Source organism: Bombus pyrosoma, linkage group LG6, assembly GCF_014825855.1.
Source record: "Bombus pyrosoma isolate SC7728 linkage group LG6, ASM1482585v1, whole genome shotgun sequence".
In the NCBI taxonomy this organism is placed as follows: domain Eukaryota; kingdom Metazoa; phylum Arthropoda; class Insecta; order Hymenoptera; family Apidae; genus Bombus; species Bombus pyrosoma.
In genome coordinates, this window is record NC_057775.1 from 373,719 (window position 1) to 394,259 (window position 20,541).

Below are 20,541 nucleotides of genomic sequence, written 5' to 3' on the forward strand. Positions count from 1 at the left end.
CGAGAAAGTATTCACGAAGCGGACAGATGTATACGGTTAATTGAAACTTAACTTACTGCGTGTTTTCTCGTTATCTCCGTTATCCGGGGTAGTATGTAGTTTGTGTAATTTTCGCGGCTGGTGCGTGTTGCAGTGAACGTCCGGCGTGCGCAAGAAAGGGCTAGTTTGCCGGTGACGCGTGCGTTCAACGAATTATTTTTCACGCCCCCTAGTAGTAACTGCATCTATCGTTTAGAATTGAAGCGCTCTCTAGTAGATCTTACCATAATTCTAATGAAATCTTTTTCCACTCGCACAACCAATTTGAAAGTAACACTTACATTCGATACGTAACCGTATATATTTTAAATATTATTTTTTTTTTAATCATACAAACACGCGATACAACATGCCACCGCAGTTAGCAAAGAAAAAGCATGCTAAATATTTCCAGAGGTTATTGCAAATCATGCCCAATTCATGTTCAGCAGAATTTGACTGCTCTAGACTTGCTGTAGCGTTTTTTGCTATATCAGGATTAGACATATTGAATTGCTTGAATGATCTTAGCGAACAAACTAAATTAGAAGCAATAGACTGGATCTATAGGCTTCAAGTAACGGGAGCTGGACCACGCTCCGGCTTTCAGCCTTCGACAACAATACCAAAGGATGCTCCAAAATATCAATGTGGTCATTTAGCAATGACATATATTGGATTAGTTACCCTCTTAATTCTTGGAGATGATTTAAGTCGAGTCGACAGAGAATCCATTATTGAAGGAATGCGAGCATGTCAAAATCCGGATGGATCATTTACTGCTATTATAACAGGATGTGAAAGTGATATGAGGTTCCTTTACTGTGCTTGTTGTATATCTATAATTTTAAATGATTGGTCAGGCATTGACAAGACAAAAGCAATTGACTACATTTTAAAGAGCATTGTAAGTTTTTATCCTTTCCTCTTTTTATCTTACTTATAAAGAGTATTAACAAAAATTGGCTCTGTCTACTTAATTTTATCATAGCACAATATCTCAACAATGATTATAGTCATATGATGGAGCAATGGGCCAAGGACCTGGTCTTGAATCACATGGAGGATCTACATTTTGTGCTGTAGCTAGCCTATTTCTCATGAATGAACTTCATAATGTATTGACAAATGATCAATTAAATAGACTAAAAAGATGGTGTCTTATGAGGCAAGATAGTGGCTTTCATGGACGACCCGGAAAGCCTTCTGATACTTGTTATAGCTTTTGGGTGGGAGCAACTCTACAAATGCTTGATATTAACAAATTATCAGATCCTGATGAAAATAGGGCATTCCTGCTTGAAACTCAAGATAATATCGTGGGAGGATTTGGAAAATTTGCTGACTGTCTCCCAGATCCTCTTCATACTTACCTAGGTATGTAGCAGATAGGATATCCATGAAAATAACGTACAATAAAGATAATATACAATATGAATACTTAATTTTTTAGGTTTATGTGGTTTAAGCCTCTTAGGAGAAACTGGTTTATGTGTAATGAACGCCGCGCTTAACATCTCTGATCGAGCATATAAACATTTATTAAAAATTCATGAAGTATGGTAATGCAGTTAACAGTCGTATAAAGTATTTGCAACAACTGAATATCATATCCAACGCACAGAGCTTAAAGTATGAAGGAAAAGTAACATTTTTGCATTTTCACGGATCCTATTTGTACAGTTTCCACAGATCCTCTGTGCCTAGAATTGTTATTCCAATTGTTATTCCAAGCGTCAATTAACAAAAATATTATGATTTTGAGGTATGTTATCAATTATTCTGTTTCAATTAAGACACTTGTTGAACATGTATCCAATGCACATATTGGAAATAAGAGGAAAAACAATAGCATAATTCAAATGCATCTTAAAATGTCATTAAGTATATACAAATTTTAAAAATTCTAATAAAAACAACAAAAAAATATGTTCAAAGTATTTCTAATTGATACCCTACATCATTATAAAAATTCATAAAATTATTATTCAACTAGTATCTTTCACTTTTTTTGAGAAACTATTAACACAATACTCCATCCAAAAAGGCATTATATTGTATCGTTAAATGAAGAAGTTTCGTGGTCAGATTCCGTTCTTTCATATTCACAATGAGCCCGTCGATGAATGAGCGCGTACTGCAAAGGAGAAAACTCCTTAACACTGCGAAGTTGCCCGAGCGTAGATGCCACATGCGCCCCACCTCGCGGAGCGATGATTCCATGGTAACCGGGGTGGGTTCGCAGACCACAACAGACGACGTTCATTCGTTCAGTCGAATAGACTGTGAGACTCGAGAAGAGCGTGTTCTATCTTTGCCGGTGTGATTTCTCGTTTTTTTCGCATACATGTGTATTGTGTTCAATTACGTCTAGTTCGATAAAATATTTTTAAAGGTTCGTCATACCGGTGGAATCTCTAACGCGCACGAAAGCAAAGTGGAACGCAAACAAAACAATAGAACAATATCTATCCTACGGTTGTTGGAAAAGAGAAACTTCATTGTCAAGTGTTGGGGTCGCATTCGCGGCCCAGACATCAGCAGAGGTTAGTGCGCGTCTAAAATTTAAATTAATTTGATACGAACAAGACCGCTTCTTTACAGTCAAGAATGGAATCGCTAAACGATCGTTCAAACATACATAATTCAAGACAAACGTATTTACCGTCGGCTAGTGCGCGTGATCGAAGAGAGTTTGTTCGATATAAAATTCATTTTTAAATTCTATACTTATTAAAGCATACAATTTTACATGAATACATAAATTTAATAGTATTTCTTTTTAAGTTATTTATTTACATTTGAATTACTTTTTATTCTGTAAGATCGTTAAAATTTGATATTTCACATCGTCATTTCGTGATGATATCATGTTGGAAGTTAACTTCCATCAAGACAAAAAGAGTGTGAAAAGTTCACAGTATAATAATACATATATGTACTTAAAGATAAATAGAAACTTGAGAACTTACGAAACCACAGTTGGCGTATAACTCGCGGAAACGGAAAAGAGAATAGTTCTCGTACCATCACTCTTATCATGACATTGAGTCACGTGAAAAGGAAAGTATGTGCAACACGATGGAAACTGAATTTCGCAAAACCGACGAGTCCGTTTAATTGCGTCAGTTAGTTGTGGCTGAATAGATGCATGTAATTTAATTCCGTATGTGCATTTATCACCGTGTAAGTGACGGGTACCAAGAGGAGTAACAGAGTAATACAAAAACATTGTGTATATTTAGAAAATAACGGCCAAAGCCTGTCCAAGGTATCGCGAATTAATCGATTATCAGTATAGCGTGAAATTTTCCACAGTATACGATTTTCATCCACGCAATCGTGCATATCCGAAGGCAAACAGAAAAGAGGGATAGAAATATGGGGTAAACATCTTTTTCGGCTCAATGTAAATCGCGCTTTAACGTAAATGAACCGTCTAGTCTACGGAATGTGAGCCCGTAAATAGGCAACCTTAACAAGTAACCGTGCAATGAATGAGACTGTTGTACAACGGGCGTTCACCGTTCTGTTTCTAATTAATACCAGCACAATAGTATGGTTTTTCGCCAGTTATTTTTATCTCCGCAAATTCGTCTGATATGTGCGCTCTCGATGACTGCGACAACTTCATTTGCGGTACTTAACCAGCTGATTCGCGTTTCATCAATCAATCAATTTGCCTGAATTATGGGTTAGGTGCATATACAGTACTGTGCAAAAGTCTTAGACTATCTTATATAGAAATACCAGACTAGAATATTTGGTGTTATTTGCATTTTATTATCATTTTTTAAAAAATCCAAGAATCTAAGTAATTTATGAAATACTTATTTAAATTAAGGTAATTAATATTTTATGACATCTCTTTTTATTATCTCATAATTTTTTAATTCTGCAATCCTCTATTCAGTTTTTCTTAAGATTGAATCCCACTTTTTAATTTCGTTGACGTTATATACCCCATACGTATTTTAGAATGCGTTCTAATGCGTCATATGTTCCGTACACTTTTATTCGGTTAAAATTTGAACTATGTTTAGTATTGAAGAATAATTAAGGTAACTATAAATGTTAAGAATGGTGGATTTATTCACGATGTGCGACAGGTCGTAATTTGAAATTTTGATGCTATACGTATAGGATCAACTGTATCTTCAACCTTGAATAAGCTATCTGCTTAAAACAGAGGCAGCGATGAAAATATGTCCCTCCTAGAGCTCTGAAGGACACAACATTAATTTTGCTCTTCCTTTTTCATTATATGCATCTTGTACATTCTTCCAAGAGAGATCATAAAATTTCATATCCTATTTGTTTTATCACGTAATAAAATATCTTCTAACATTGAACATTTTTATAGATTTCATAATATATATCCTTTTCGATTGCAAATATATGCAAATATATAAATGGTTACGATGAATGAAATTGAGAATGAAACGATTTCTTTAGATATTTGATAATCGAGTTCGTTATCTAATTCTATTTAAAATTGCTTAAAAGCAGTCGCACAGTTTAAAGAAACTAAAATAAAAAACTTATATATTTCAAAAATAGATATAATATAGTATCTAAAATAATCACTGCACAAAAATTACTTACCAATTCTACATATGAAAATATCCTTCTCACATATCTCTACATTATGAATCGTATATTTAGTTCTATTTAAAATTATTTCAAAATACGCATATGATCTAAAGATCGGATAAAATACTCTTCTCACATACCTACACGTCGAATCAAATACGTTTGAATATCGGGAAAAGTCGATATCGCGAGGACATAGTCCCGCGCTCGTTAAGATCGTCGAAGGATTACAATTGAGATTCGCTCGGGAGATAGGATAAAAAGTTGAAATTGGATACGATTCCGTGAGAGAATCTCGCGTGTGCAATCGGCGGGATCGATATCCAAAAACGACCGCTACATGCTACAGGCTAGCCAGGCAGGAACGTGGACCTCTCGAAAGTCGTATTTAACAGACGAACGCGTGACCTTTGTGGATAGAGTATAATCCTTCTCGTAACTTTGTCCATGTGAGCACGTGCGCACCGCGTTGTGTACGACATGTGCGTTCGTGCACACACATGAAGCTGAACACATCGATCGAAGGGCAGGTGGTGGGTATATTCTCAGACAAGATGCTCAGTTTAACAAGGAGGTTCGTGCCAGTTGCACAGCTGTCGGTGTGACAGCTGCATCTTTCGAAATAAAAAGAAAAACGTTAAGGAAATTGAGGGTTGGGAAGAAGACGAACGTTGCCACTCGATTTGAAATCGTTTGATGATTCGTTATTTTCAATTGTTGAAAAAAGTAAACTGGAGTATTACTTGATTTGATTGATCTCTTTATGTGATGTTTTGCCTGACGGAATATACTTTTTAGTTTAATCGAATTAGCTGTATATATACATATATTAGAATATCATTTACATGAATTTATCAATTCAATAATTTTATAAACAGTTTACATAATTGAAGTTTATATAATAAGAATCCGCTGATTCCGTCTATTTTCTATGATATGATAGTTCACGTTCAGACATGTGGATTCAATCGACTAAAATTTCGTTTAAATAAATGGAGTGTATACGTACTATATGAAAAGGCAACGTTGAAGAAATCGAGGGTTAGGAAATTGCCACTTGATTTGAAATCGTTCGACCATTCGTTACTTTCAATTATGAAAAAACAAAAAAAAAAAAAAAAAAAAGAAAATTGATTTGATACCTCTACATAATGTTTTGTGATGAAATACACTTTTCAATTTCACCAAATTAGTTATATACATATATATTATATGCAGTAGAAGTGCGCTTACATAAATTTATCGGAAGTCAAATAGTTTATATAATTGGAGTTCGTGTAATAGAATGATTCTCGTTCATATAATAGTTCACGTTCAGATAAATGGATTTAACCGACAGAAATTCATATAATCGGGTAATTGAATTAACGTTCAAATAAATGGGCTTGGTATAAATGGCGTGATATAAACGTATGGAAATATCATATAAACGTAAAGGAAATAACGAAGTGGGAAGAAAATGAAGATTGACTTTCCATTCGAAATCATATTGCGACTATTCATTACTTCCAACTATTGAAAAAACTAAATTGGAATCAAATTAATGGTAATGAAATAAATTTTTTAATTCCATCAAACTAAGTACGTTATTGTCTCATTTGTAAGGGGAAAAATCGTTTGACGATGATAACGACAGTTTAATAACTCGAATTGTTGAAAATATAAGTCAACATAGGAGACTCATTGGATTATTATTCTTATTTGGAAAATCCCTCCGTTTCGTAAACTTAATTGCATGTGACGGTGTTATCTAAACTGTTATGAAGAAAGAGTGACAGATCACTCGCGCTCCAGAATCGTTTGACGAGGGTACCGACAATTCCATTACCCGAATTGCCGAACAAACAAATTAAAACGAACGAACTATTTCCACGTGGACTATTTTAATTGAAAAGGTTTCTAAACTTCACAAATCTAAGAAACACATAATGTAATATATGAATTTCAACAATTCGTTGCTTCAAACATTTAGAAATATATTAAGTTCAGCATAATTAAGTATGGGGTAAATATCGATTTAATCGCATGTGAAAATTGTTGAGGAAATTGCAGACGGAGAAGGAATTGCAGATCATTATTATTTAATGAAGACAACAGCGATAAGCTTAACAAAATAATAATCATTCGTCAAGAATATAAAAGTCCATCCTTTTGAAAGAAATAATGAAACATTTCCAATTGAGTTTTTTCGCACCGTCATAATTCTTTAATTTTATAGATTCGATCACGTGTGAAATTGCCTCTCTAGATTCAGATACAGTTATTCAATACGTTGCAATGCGAACAAAATTGCCTGCAAAGTTCAATTTGCAAGCAAGCAAGAAACGAGAGTGTCGCGTGCACACATGACGTGTACATGTGCTTCACGTTAAAAATTATGTTCGTGCATACGTTGGAAAATTGTGGGCTGTTAGGTCCTATCCTTCGACACATCGCGATAGAACGAAGCAGATAACTAATTATAGAAATGACGAACCTCCAGCCTACTCGGAAATATACCTACAGTTCACCTGTTTATCTACATTTTTTAACTTCTTTACGAAATAATTGTCTCTATTTCGCATTAGTTTAAAACATGAAAACATGAAGAATTCACTTCTGTCACCTAAATATTTTAAATAAATAATTTAAATAATCGTATAACTTTTCGAAGGAAGAATATACTATAAAATAGTTATTTTAATATCTTCTGTTAAATTTCATTTTGGCGATAATTTTTGTGTACTTATATACAGTTTTATTCATTATTCAAGTAATCATGATTATTAGTTGTATCGGTAAGCTAATACAGTTCAGAAATGCATTAGTCACCAATGATTCATCGCGGAAACCAGATTTGTTGTACAGATATTTAATGTTCGAGCGAAGCAAGAAAACGAAATTGCAGAAAATTTCATGGAACCACCGATCTGACACGGATAAAGATCAGAATAGAATCTTTGACCTGTTTTTAAAGCGCTACCGGAAACTATAAACTTTGTATCATATCTCTTGTCTCGTTTTATGCGAGTTATGGCACAACACTGTACAGATATATGCTACCGTTAAAAAATATCCCCAGACACTTGCTCACCTTTGACAAGGTGTATTTTAATTTAACTTATAGATAAATTATGCATAAATCGAATTTTAAGGACTTTAATATTTATAGTCGTCATAACTACATATAATATGATATCGTGATGTTTTAATTAAATTGTTTCTCAGAAGCCAAAGTACAATAATAAAGCCGGAGTTTGTAATCATCACGCATTTACAGAATTACAAATAAAAATTATCTGTTGATAGATAAGGACTACGTTCTGTATTATTATTTTGTTATTACGACGTGATAAAATTGGTTTTAAACAACTACTAGACATACAATTAGATATTGATCTCTGCAAGTGTGAAACAAGTTACGGAAAAGTTATTTATCCCCATAATATTCACATAGTTTCTAAATTACACATTGATAAGAAAAGCTTTTCTAAACCTATATCGTAATTAATTATCAAATTTAAAAGATTGAAAATTGTTTCGAGGAAAATGTAGTTTCTTTTTTCCGGGTCGTTGTTTCAATAAAAGAAAGTGGATCACTTTAGAAAATGTATTCCAATTATAGAGATCTTCTGGTTAAAACAAAATACATAGCTAGTTTGTACTGCTGAAAGAATTTGTGGACCGTGCAGGGAAAAAGGAAAACACTTTGAAATTTGACGACGTTAATAGCGAATAATGCGCTTAATATGGATACTCGACAACCGCCTAATTGCGAGCTAGTAACTCGATCTATTGTAGTTAGGAAACGACCAAGCAAAGAGAGCGAAAGTTCTCCGAGCGATCGATCATTTGTTTTAGTCGTACGACTTTACGGTGTTTCCCAGCAGGACAATACATCAATTAAAACCTCTTAACTGGAATTTAATTTTCTGCTTTAGAATTGTATTGAATAGATTAGATATTGTCTGATACACATTAGTTGGATAGTTTTATCTATACTATACATATATATATGTACCTAGAAAATCATTTAAGAGCTATCTAAAAAGTATTTAAAAAATAATTATAAGAATTTATCTATAAATTATCTAAAATTACTTACATAGCATTTTAGATAAGAAAACTAATTTATGATTAAACTATTTCTTTTAGATAGAAACAATATTGTTGAAGTCGGCCTTGAAGGACTTAAATATCATTTAAAATCTGTTATTTGCGCGTAAAGCTTTTACTTTTATAAAATACTTCATTTTGTTTTACTTCAAACTACCGTGTACTAATTCTTGAATATCGCAAATATTGTTCGATAGTATTTAAGTGGTACAAACGATTTAGGATACGACTGGAACAGGACTCTCGTTTCAGTATGATATACTACCTCATAAATCAAGTATATTCCCCAAAAGAGTTACAAATTTTATTGGTTTATTTTGAAATTCAATAATTTCATTGGTTAAATGCTTCTAATAGAATTTGCGCACAATACTAGCTGCTAAGCATACGATAATGAATTATTCTTATTAGAATTAATCAGGATTAGTTGGATAAATCAGTCACGATAAATTTAGATATGTTACCTTTGACGTTTTAAAGTAATTGAGTACCATTCCTAAAGTGAAACCTCAATTTATTTATTACACTTCCGTGTAATTAATGTTCCCACTTTAAGAGCCACTCTATTATCCAGACCTTTTTCTTTTTTGCCTTAATTGCTTACTTTCATGTAACACTGTTCATATAATTACATAATATTACATTACTTTTGTAAAATTATAATTGCAGTATTTATCTAATAGTTTGTGCTTTATCGTTGCCGTCTAAGAAATTGAAAAATTTATTAAAGGTTGGATTTGTTATGAATCCACGATTTTCGATCGATACAAAAAATATCTACCTGGGTTCTCATGCACAATTGAACTAATATTATCGATGAAATTACGAGTTATCAATAAATTATCAATTTTAAATTACTAATCTTCATAATAAAATAATAAAGAAATTTTATAAACTACGAATTATTTGATTGCCCTATTTGACATAAAACTATAAAATTATAAAAAAGAAGCTTATAACTTACAACGTACAACTTGCAATTTAACGATTCACTAATATTTTTAATTAATAAATCATTTTGTGAAAAGATGTTGACATAATGTGGTTTCTTAGATATTTTTTTTTATCATATATGAACTTAGTAGATGGACAACCTGACAATACATTTAATCTGAACGATTATCCTGGCGATGATAGATCGAATCACGCGCGTGAGTATTTCCAGCGTTTCGATAACTCGAGTGCGTTTAAAAGCGCTTCGGACGTTCTCGAATATCTTAAGATCAGTCGAATGCTAGAAGATCTTGAAAATTCGCATTCAGGTCAAATGATAGGGAATTTTGAGGTACTCTAATACTCGATCGATATCGATATTTGTCACGTTCTCGAAATACATATCGATCTAACCGTATCGTGACTAGGTAATATCCCGTAGCGCGCATCCATTTGCCCCTATTACGTCGATAAACGAGAATGAGAGTCTCTGGCTTGCCTTGACGCTCCTTACAAATCGATCCAACTTCCATACAACTATACCTCTTCGATATAAACGTCTATATGTGTGTGTATATACATATATGATTATACCTCGCGACGACAAACCACACGCACATTACGTTCCATTTCCAGTGTATCGGGTTTGACCTCAGTTATTGACATAAATTACACGAATGAGGGAGCATGTATGCTGCAACCTATTTAATTCTTTACCCGCCATCAACTTGCACCGACCGTTTGTTTTCTTTCCTTTCTATTCTTCTGTTCCATTCTTAACTATTTTGCAATGGTAATTTAATTCTATAATGATAATTTGATCCTGAAATAAAGAATTGGAGCCTAACGGTGAAATTTTATGGAGATAATTGGAAAACAGGGATACCTTGTTTTTTTCACGGAATCCTTATAATTACTGAATTGTATCGGTTTATCTGCAATATTGAATACACACTATATAGGTACTTGAATTAATTCAATGTTTATTTCATTGCAGTTTCAATTAAAATTTTTATAGATTGGAAAGTACGCGAGTTTTAAGAATTTTTGTGAATCTTTTAAATACTAAATAACAGTTATAAGTTTCTGACTGAATTTAAAATAACATCTTCGTTTAGCTAAACAGTTTCGCTTCTATTGTAAGTATGTACATACATGTGGGTGGTTGATGACACGCGTGGCACGGAATGCGTGTTGATGTTACTTTAAAGACAGAGCATGTATATTGAATAATAAATAATAATAATGTTCCTACTTCTCAATCTGCTAACGTCTGTTAACAAAACACGGTTAGGCACCTCTTATTTCAAATGAAAATAATGCTTATAAAGATCAAATGACAAACAAATATAAATATATATAATAGAATGTAATATAAATATTATAATAGAAATATATTGTTATTCTAAACATAAAAAAAATATATTATAATTTCAAAAAACCCATAACTCGCTTTACGTATGAAGCTATTTCTCACAAACTCACATGTTCTTTACGAACATAAAAATGTGTTTTTTCAGGTGGCGTGGGGGACGGCAGTGATGGAATTGCAGAGCTGGCTGCTCTATCATCTTGTAGCTGTAACCGACTGCAATCAAGGTATACAAATGTTAACTGTACGATGCTCTGATTCGTTCCCATGAATAAGAACACACGCATAAACGCATTTGCACAACGCGCGCAACATCATTTTATTATGTGTTGCCATATTTAATTTATTTGACATAATATCGTTTTATGTATATGTTTCGCTAAATATTGATTCATTTTACATCCTTGCTTATTTTAGTTACTTTTGTCTGAGTTTCGACCGTGCTCACAGAACACTTCTTTATTTCATTCACAATCCCGTTATCGCCTAGAGGAAACAGCGGTCTACCAATGTTTGATGGTAAGTTCTGATCATACGCACGTTATAATGCAAACTATCATTTTTACTATTATCGTCTGAATCAATCAATAGGATATCACATTTTATGTCCTTTTAACTATATATATATATATATATATATATATATATATATATACACACATACATACATTGGTACAGAATGTATTGAAGTAGTTGAAAAATTTCTAACATAAATTCTATGAGACAAAAGAAGGAAAAAGATTGCATAGACATGATTTGAAAACGATATAGGTTTCACTTTTTTAATATACATTTGGATGTAATTTGTTGAATATTATTGTAAATTTTTTGTCATATTATTTTTTATTGCATTATTTACTATGAATGTCTTATTATTATATTTCATTCTAAGAAATTTTGTTCCCCAACATTATATGTATATATACGGTGTTTATTAAGCCATATAATCCAGAACTATTAATTGTTTTGCAAATCTTAGAGATTATGATCAAACCGAAATTAATAATATATTAATAATATTTATTGTATAATTGGGTATAATTTGTAAAAAGAATACTTTATCTTTGTGTTATGAAAATGTGTACATTTTGTGCATAACAGTATCTCATAATTCTCTTGGATAAGTTTCATAAACTTTTACAGATACATACATGTATTAAATCTCGTAAGAAACTTTTTTAGTATTTAATATGAATTCATACTTTCATACCGCTTCAATACATAGAACAGTTAACTTATAGACTATCTTTCCTAATGCACCCTGTGTACCATTTTCACAAGTCGATCTTTTCATGCAACAAAAGGATCATTATTCAACCCCGTATCTCCCCGAGCAGATGGTACAGCGTTTGCAATTTTTTCCCCAGTGATGCAGTCGGCGACTACATTGAACGGCGGATCTTATCCCGCCGGGGGCACCGGAAGCCGCGCTCGTGATTTAGGTCTTCGTGCGCAAAAAAAACTCCTCGGCAGAGTCGTATCTACAGGGGCCGGAAGATCATTGCTGATAGATGACGCCACTACGTCACTTTTGGACAATCTGTATAAGCTTATGGAAAGAGCCGCAAAAAGCAATTCTAATTTAGACAAGAAACAGCCTGAAAAGGTTTTAAAGAATATCGTTAAATTATCCATTAAGGTACTTGTCTCTCCCTTGATGGTTGCTGTGACATAGATATGCAAAGTAATTGCGATTTTTTTTTCATATTCGTTAAATATTTTCATTTTAGGTGGGTCTCCTACAACGTAATCAACAATTAAACGCCGCCGATGACGCGAAACTCGTGGAAATAAGAACTGCCCTTAGAGCTGTGGCAATGTCTGTGGTCTCGTTTTACGAATTGGAGTTCAGTTTCGATCGGGCGTACTTAATCAAATCGTTAGAACGATGCAGAACCGCGATACAGGCACTCATAAAGCCACATCTCACAGACAAGTCTCAAGATCGGTGTGATCAAGTGTTCGATTTCTTAACGCATTCCGACTTCTTGGACTCCGTTTTTAGACAGGATTCGGAACACAGATCTATCCTCGGGATGCTAGTTAGTGATATAAATAAGGCCTTAGATGCTGGGCATCTTTGATTCCTTTTTAAACATGACTGCACTTTCGTGACCAATGGGGAGCATGAACGAAAATTACCAAGATAATTAAGGGAGGATGATAACTCTTCTCCCTGATTATTTTTCGAAAAAAGAAAGCAAAGGAAAAGAAAGAAGTGTACGTGTGATACCAGTTATTTGCGATCGCCTGTGTAAGAAAAGATAATGATAAATATGTTTTCGACGCGAGAAAGGCTTTTGAAATATAATGTTTCTCGTGAGAATCGATCGATTTCACACAGTAGTGCTCACCAATTTACGCAATAATTGTGAAATACTCTATTTATTTTCAGAATGTATATTGTTACGATCAATGTATATTTATTTACGAGACTTGTGCGTTAGGATATCAATTGTCAATCTATACCAAAAAAAAAAAAAAGAAATGAGCTTATTTATGCCCCAAGATGGGTTTATAGTAATTACGGTAGAAACTACTTTGTTAATCCCGACAAAATAGCACGTAAAAGAAGCAATCTGTCATCGCTAAGGACGCACTGATAGAGATACGTGCTCCAAAGATATCCTTTTGAAGGTATAATCTTTCACTCGTCAAAGAGCTATATTCTGATACTCTGACATATCGACGAGTGTATCTATAAAGACGGATTGCCCTCCGTTTTTACTCACATAATGCGCATCTATAAATTTTCGGCACACAAAATAAATACAACATATCTAATATAGTCATGACAAAGCCTCGATAATTAAATTGAACAATATTTACATTACGTGTACTACAAGTATGTTGCAGTGTCGCGTGTTTTGTATACATTATACACTCTTTACACGTTGTTTGTGATGATTCTAAGCGAAATAAAAATCTTGTATTGATATATATATAGTATATATATATATATATATAACATTAATAAAATATTTGTAATGAGACAAATCTCTCTTTCTCTTAATATTCACTTTAATGCGACTAAAGAAGAAAAAACTGATAAACGCAATTGTGATTAATGATTTGACATATTTATTTACATAGATTATTTAATGCACACACGCGCACGCACACATATAAAATTAGTGCAATTTGTTCACCAATCAAGTAGCACTGCCTGTACGAAATATTTAGTATTTAATATATTAAATAAAAATACGGAGAAAAAGTAACGTAGCTTAATAATATAATTTATTCTATGAAAATGTATATATTTACTTATAATTGTTACAATATTTTAATTAGCAACAAAAAACAAGGATAATCTAGTTGTAGTTTATGAGAAATTTTTATACATATATTAATTGCCCTGGATATTTTTTTAACAATAATGAACACAATTTTTTTTTAGCAAAATTTTGAACGAGCTTATAAGCAATTTATATATTGCCCGTATGTTCTTAACGTAAGTCATAAATAATTTTTGAAAGAACGTTTTGCTACAGATCTAATAAAAACACAACCATACAAAATAGTATATGATAAACTTATGATCTTATAATACAAAAAAAGAATACATTATACACGTGATATATTTTACAGAAAAAAAGATTAATGAAAATCGAAAACAATTATTAAGAAATATAAGAACAGTTGTAGAGGTTAAATATAATATATTATAATATTTTCTGAAATCTTTTTCGTGATATTCATTTAATAAATATGTTATACGAAAAAATGTTTTCTGATACAGTGATGCAGTGATTGTACCTGTACAAAACTTTTTTGTAACTTATACATATAGTTTAAGTATAAAAATTATTTATTTATACTGTTTCTATTGCATTATTTTAGTTAAAATACACGATACTTAGATTTGCTTCGCTTAAGTGACGTTAGTATGAAAATTAGGACGTTTTAACATGGACAATAGCTGCTCAATGTTACTTAAAAATTTTATATGAAAAACAGTGAACTTTATGAGTTACATTTAATAATCACTGCTATAACGTATATCCCGAAATACACGAAATTACTACAGAATAAAATTATTAGTAGTTTGTAGCATTGTTTCATAATATTTTGTTTGTAGTATTTGTAGTAAAAGTACATATTGATAATCGTGTTAAAATGTATTCAATGTATTCGTTCATTATGCATAATCATATACATGTTCGTACAGTCTAATCATGAATTTATAAATACAACACACATTTTTATTTATTATGTAATGCAATGACTTTATGAATGACTATATGCCAACAATTTATAATTTGTTAATGTAAAAACACACAGAATATAGTTTGGTGACATATATTCATTGTGATATATTAATAATTCAATTACTTATTGTTTACATGTCAACAATTTCTTGATCTGTTAGTTCTATCCTAAGTATTGAAAATGCACTTGCATCGTTTTATACCATCAACAAATTTAAAATATATCTGACAGTGACAAACATAATGGTGAACTTACTTCATCACTTAAGACTTAAGTACACCAAAATTTGAATATATTTCATTCCAAAAATCAAATATAAGTCTGTTTACAATCAAATGTGTAAAGTAGTTATGCACAATTAACATCATTACAATAATACTTCATTCATTAAAAGTACAGTCTGTCTTACAAGAGTGTATAGACTTAGACGATATTTACGAAAATTAATACCTGATGAAGAATAGGTTTTAATAATCTCAATACAATAACTTTCTCTACTACGTGTTAGTTTACTACGTGTTAGTTAGATTCGTTTGTGTTGCTGAAAAGAACAGAGCTTTCCGAGATGAAGTGTTTTATATGTAAAACGATTTAATACGATCATCCTGTGTTTTCATCCAAAGGAATAGAAAATGAATTTTGTAAGTACAACTAAATACTTGCATAACTCTTCATAGTTCGTTAAAAAATGGTTCGCTATAAAAACTCAAGAAAGACATAGTGATTTATCAATTTTTTTTTAAATTCAACACTGTTAATGCATAAGTGACAAGTTTCTTATGTAAACAAAAAGTCTATTATGAAGTATAAACACCAAGGAAATTGTCTTTTAACATTCACAACTTTAATTCATCGCTTTTGAAAAATATACACTTTTGTCTCACATGCCAAGATGATATCAAAGAGAATAATCATTAAGAGAATAGAACCTACTATACATGAAATAAACGCGTATTAACATTTTAGATGAATTTTTAACAAATATCCTTGTAGAGATATTGCCAACATACACTTATGGAACAGACTGTAGTTTGTTCAAATACATTTTTTGAATTGTATACAAGAAACACATTAATCACAGGTTGTGTACCATTATTTGTAACTGCAAATACGCACTGCTGATGTTTTTTAATACCTTTGTACCATAAAATGTACAATATATGAATAATCAATTTGATTGAATTTGAGCAATTGCAATTTAAAATATTTCTACTGTATCTTTGCATATGTAAGATACAGATTGTTACAATTAATAGATTTAAAATTTTATATTTATAATATTATTAACAAAAAATGTTACAAAGAAATTAATATTTCAATATTTAAATAAATCAATATTTGGAAGAAACTAAATATATATTTTTTTAATTTCATTTAACAGAATGATTCTTTTCATTTAACAATTACCATGTACACTTAAAAGATATTGCTTTATAATCCATGCATTGATTAAAATTATATATGTTTCACATTCTATTATGTAATACAGAAATACATTATAAAGGCTTTAATAGATATTGTTTTTCTAAAATAAGTTTTTTTATAACAAATATTCATTGTATATTGTTCTACTAAGGCCAGTATTAAAATTTCAACTTGATAGATTGCATCTGAGAAACTTAATGTTCATTGCAGTGTTATTCGTTGATTACTTTTTAAATTTTCATTTCTATTGTACTGATGTAGAAATGTACAACACAGATTAAAGTGGTTTTAAAAGTCACACTGTACGCAGATAATATAAAGATTTAAATTAGTAATCACAATTTTTAAAGTACTTTTCCTCAACATCCATTGGTATGATTTGGAGAGATTTTCATGCAATAATTTGTTCAATTTCATATACAGTAAATAATACTAGAGCAAAATTTTATACTAAAAGACGAAATTAGCTTAACAGCTTTACGATAAGATGGTAATAAACTCATAAAATAAGTCACTCAGGAAATAAATCAATCGTAGGATTATTATTTACCATGTGTCAATTTTAAATTACACAACAATAGTTTTTTATATAATACATTAAATTTGGCTCTTTCCACATTGCATACAAACATGCTGATATAATTGATTAATAAGAGACAGTTCAATCAAATTCACTTACAGGATTAAATATATGATTGAAATGATAAAAAATCGGATATCTTTATTTTTATCACTTATTTCTTCAGGCAGTCGAGATATATACACCTTTAATTATAAAATGCTCTTATTATCTTTTCCTACTTTCTCATTTGTTCATAAAGTATCAATATTTTTTAAAAGTGTATATTGATATCTTAAAATTTTAATACATAAATAAAATTTTTTGTTTAGTTCATTAGATAATAAAATAAAAAAGGAGTGAAATTATACAAACATGAAAATAAAAGATGATAATTACCAGAAAAGGTTTCTTAAGTCTAGATTAGGTGTATATACCTCCTGAGATAAAACTTTAATAATATTTAGTTAAATGTACAACTTATTACTTACGTAAAAATCGATGCAGTTCTTTAATTAATTAAAATTAACTTTATTGCCATAATCCTGCATAGTTACCATATAGATTTACGGGAAGGGGTCCACCAGCTGTGAACAATCGAGTTCCTGATCCATCATAGCAATGAGTATATATAGCAGGTGTATATTTCACATTTTGAAATCCATCTATGTACTCTTCGTCAGGAAACTAAAATCATCATGAAAATAAATATTATATTTACAAAAAATGATCAACTTAAATATACATACACACAAAATAGATGTCCTAGCGAAAATCTAAAATCTCTAATACCCGACGTTTCAGTCATATGAGGATCCCATAAGTATACTCGAAATATGTTTCAAGATAAATGTTACTCGATACAACCATAGACCAAAAGTATTTGTATTAGACTATTGTCTAAAAGTAAAAGTTATAGACTTCTGATTAAGATTTAATAATATGTAAAATTCTAAAACATTATAAAATTCAAAAACTCCAGTTTGCGATTATATTAAACAATATTTATTTTAAAACGTGCTTCGGCTATTTGAAATTTCGGAAATTTCTTGATGTTCTTATGTCACGAGATACTCTCGGGATTCCTGATCCTGCAAAAGAATTCCTAACCCGATATTTTCGAGTTTTCTGTATATTCTTAAACAGAACATACCACGTATCCCTTTGATGCTTTTAATACAACAATTCTGTTAGAATTAATTGAAGACTCGAGATACTTTTGAGCTCTCACATCATAAAAGAACATCATTCCTAAGCCTGTTCCAATTGTTAAAACGGAACCTTGAAAACTAACTGATCGGATTCCACAACCGCTATACCTATAGAAAAGATATTATGATTTAGTATAGTTTGTGGAGATCATATACATTTTAACAAATTTGAAGAAATTAGAATTAATTCATATACCGCGAAGGTATTCTTTTTATAGGTTGCACAGTTCTTGCATCTAAAAGTAAAGTATAAGAACGGCATCCTACGGCATAAACACCATCATCTTGTACAGCAAGGCAAACATTTTCTTGACAAACCGGTAATTTTCTAGATATTTTTTGTCTAAAAGTCTCAGCAGACCAGATGTGTATGAAATTATTCAGAGTGATAGCAGCAATTTCTTTGTAAGTTCTATTAAAGACAAGCGCACGTACTTTTTGCGCAGATCTACATTCTTTAACACATACAGGTTGAATCAACCTAACAACAATACAAACAATGTAACATGTTCACACAATATATACATGTTATTTGTATTTTATGTAATGCAACCTGTGTGTTGGCACATCCGCTTTGTCAGGGGCTTCAGCAAGATCATTATCTATACGCCATAAAGCCATTTTGGTATCTCTAGAACCAGAAACTAAAAATTCATCATCTAGCCAACACATGTCAAAAATCCAATCTCTATGACCACCTTCTCCTACACAAACTGGATCTAATGTTGGTAGCCTATATATAGCTATTTCATTACTATTTCTTGCCCCAGTTGATAGGAGAGTCCTGTAAGTTACAGTTACAAACTACAAAGTTAGTATAAATAAAAGTTATACTAACATAACTATAAAGTTTAAATTTGAATAAAAAATGTCTTATTCACATACCTAGAAGGATTGATTTGAACAGAGTGTATACCACATTGCTGCTCAGGAACAGCACCACCTCCTGAACTAATTTGCCTTCCATGTAGAGATGGTATTTGGTCTAATTTCTGAGTTGCTACGTCATAAACCATCAATTTGTTGCATTTTGTACCAAATACTACTTGCCTATCACTTAACCATTGAGAACAAAAGACTTTATTCATATTATTTAAGCTAACCGAATATTCTTTAAATAAATCATGAGTCAATATGTGTCGAAATCCATATTCTTGATTAATTTTTCTCACTTCTCTAGTGTTTGTCTCTCTTGCACGTACATAATCCACAAAATTAAAGGAAGTTCTTAAAAATTGTTTCCCTTCACTTATAGTTTCTGCTTCATCATCACTTGATTCATAACATATAAAATCATCTGGTTTATCTGATTTTCGATTTCTTTCCAACCTTAAGGCTAATCTAAATTTAAAAAATTAATTTATATTATAGATTGTTCAGAATAATAATTTACAATATAAATTAGAATAGAAATCTTATAACTAATTTGTATTGTAATATTCCTTTACCTTCTGGTACGACGTTCCTCTAAACGACTTACACTAGCACAAGGAGGATGTCTACCATAAACAGTCATTCGCTGTGTTTCAGCCATTATGTCACAAGCTTATAATTTATTTATTAATATATACTAGAATATTTAAATGTTCTTGCATACAAAATTCATTCACTTGGCTGGTATACAGTGAAATAATAAGAAATTATCTTGGCAGCAATTCTTCCTTGACTGAAACAAAAGTTGAGTTCCAAATTCTTTTCTTACTTTATAAAATACTATAAGTTTCCCGACCCCGAAGATTGTCGGATACGTTTATAAATACCTACACTTTTGTGATTATTTATGAGATATAACAAACCTTAATAGGACGGCAAATTGCCGAATCTATCGTGCTGTCTAAGCAAAACTTTTCGGATGAAATCCTTCCTTTTTATCAGATGCACGGCTTCATAATTATATAAATTGTCTGTACTTATGGTTAATAATATGAACATCAAGGTTTCGTATTCAAATAACAGAAGGGAATAGAAAAAAAAGCCACGAAATTCATTATAAGCAAAGGGACCGTTGGAGCACTAAGCAACTAACCATCGCCATATTGAAACGAACAGCAAAACCATAGTAGATTTAACAAAGCACACTGAAATCTTCTAAACATATCGTTCGAAATATTTCTGAAATGATT

The 20,541-nt window shown here is 31.4% G+C and overlaps 3 protein-coding genes across 6 annotated transcripts; 2 read left to right on the forward strand and 1 right to left on the reverse strand.

Annotated features, from left to right (window-relative positions):
- The first annotated feature begins 56 nt into the window (after positions 1 to 56).
- Positions 57 to 1,947, forward strand: LOC122568353 (geranylgeranyl transferase type-1 subunit beta). Its single transcript, XM_043727992.1, has 3 exons — positions 57 to 925; positions 1,035 to 1,395; positions 1,472 to 1,947. Exons 1-3 carry the CDS (start codon positions 389 to 391, stop codon positions 1,582 to 1,584), a joined length of 1,011 nt encoding a protein of 336 aa, XP_043583927.1. The 5' UTR covers positions 57 to 388; the 3' UTR covers positions 1,585 to 1,947.
- A 313-nt stretch (positions 1,948 to 2,260) lies between these two features.
- On the forward strand, positions 2,261 to 14,004 carry LOC122568356 (tumor necrosis factor alpha-induced protein 8-like protein). 4 transcript variants are annotated; one of them, XM_043727997.1, is made up of 5 exons: positions 2,262 to 2,564; positions 11,160 to 11,238; positions 11,429 to 11,530; positions 12,379 to 12,650; positions 12,742 to 14,004. In XM_043727997.1, exons 3-5 carry the CDS (start codon positions 11,521 to 11,523, stop codon positions 13,093 to 13,095), a joined length of 636 nt encoding a protein of 211 aa, XP_043583932.1. In that variant the 5' UTR covers positions 2,262 to 2,564; positions 11,160 to 11,238; positions 11,429 to 11,520; the 3' UTR covers positions 13,096 to 14,004. The 4 variants fall into 4 exon arrangements, with proteins under 4 accessions (XP_043583931.1, XP_043583932.1, XP_043583933.1 ...); XM_043727998.1 differs by having other exon boundaries at positions 11,502 to 11,530; XM_043727996.1 differs by lacking the exon at positions 11,429 to 11,530 and having other exon boundaries at positions 2,261 to 2,564.
- Positions 14,005 to 16,045: 2,041 nt separating this feature from the next.
- LOC122568350 (DDB1- and CUL4-associated factor 12) lies at positions 16,046 to 20,356 on the reverse strand. The gene is made up of 7 exons (XM_043727988.1): positions 20,215 to 20,356; positions 19,867 to 20,084; positions 19,304 to 19,759; positions 18,972 to 19,202; positions 18,615 to 18,899; positions 18,361 to 18,526; positions 16,046 to 17,894 (listed from the first exon to the last, which is right to left on the reverse strand). Exons 2-7 carry the CDS (start codon positions 19,950 to 19,952, stop codon positions 17,739 to 17,741), a joined length of 1,380 nt encoding a protein of 459 aa, XP_043583923.1. The 5' UTR covers positions 19,953 to 20,084; positions 20,215 to 20,356; the 3' UTR covers positions 16,046 to 17,738.
- Positions 20,357 to 20,541: the final 185 nt, after the last annotated feature.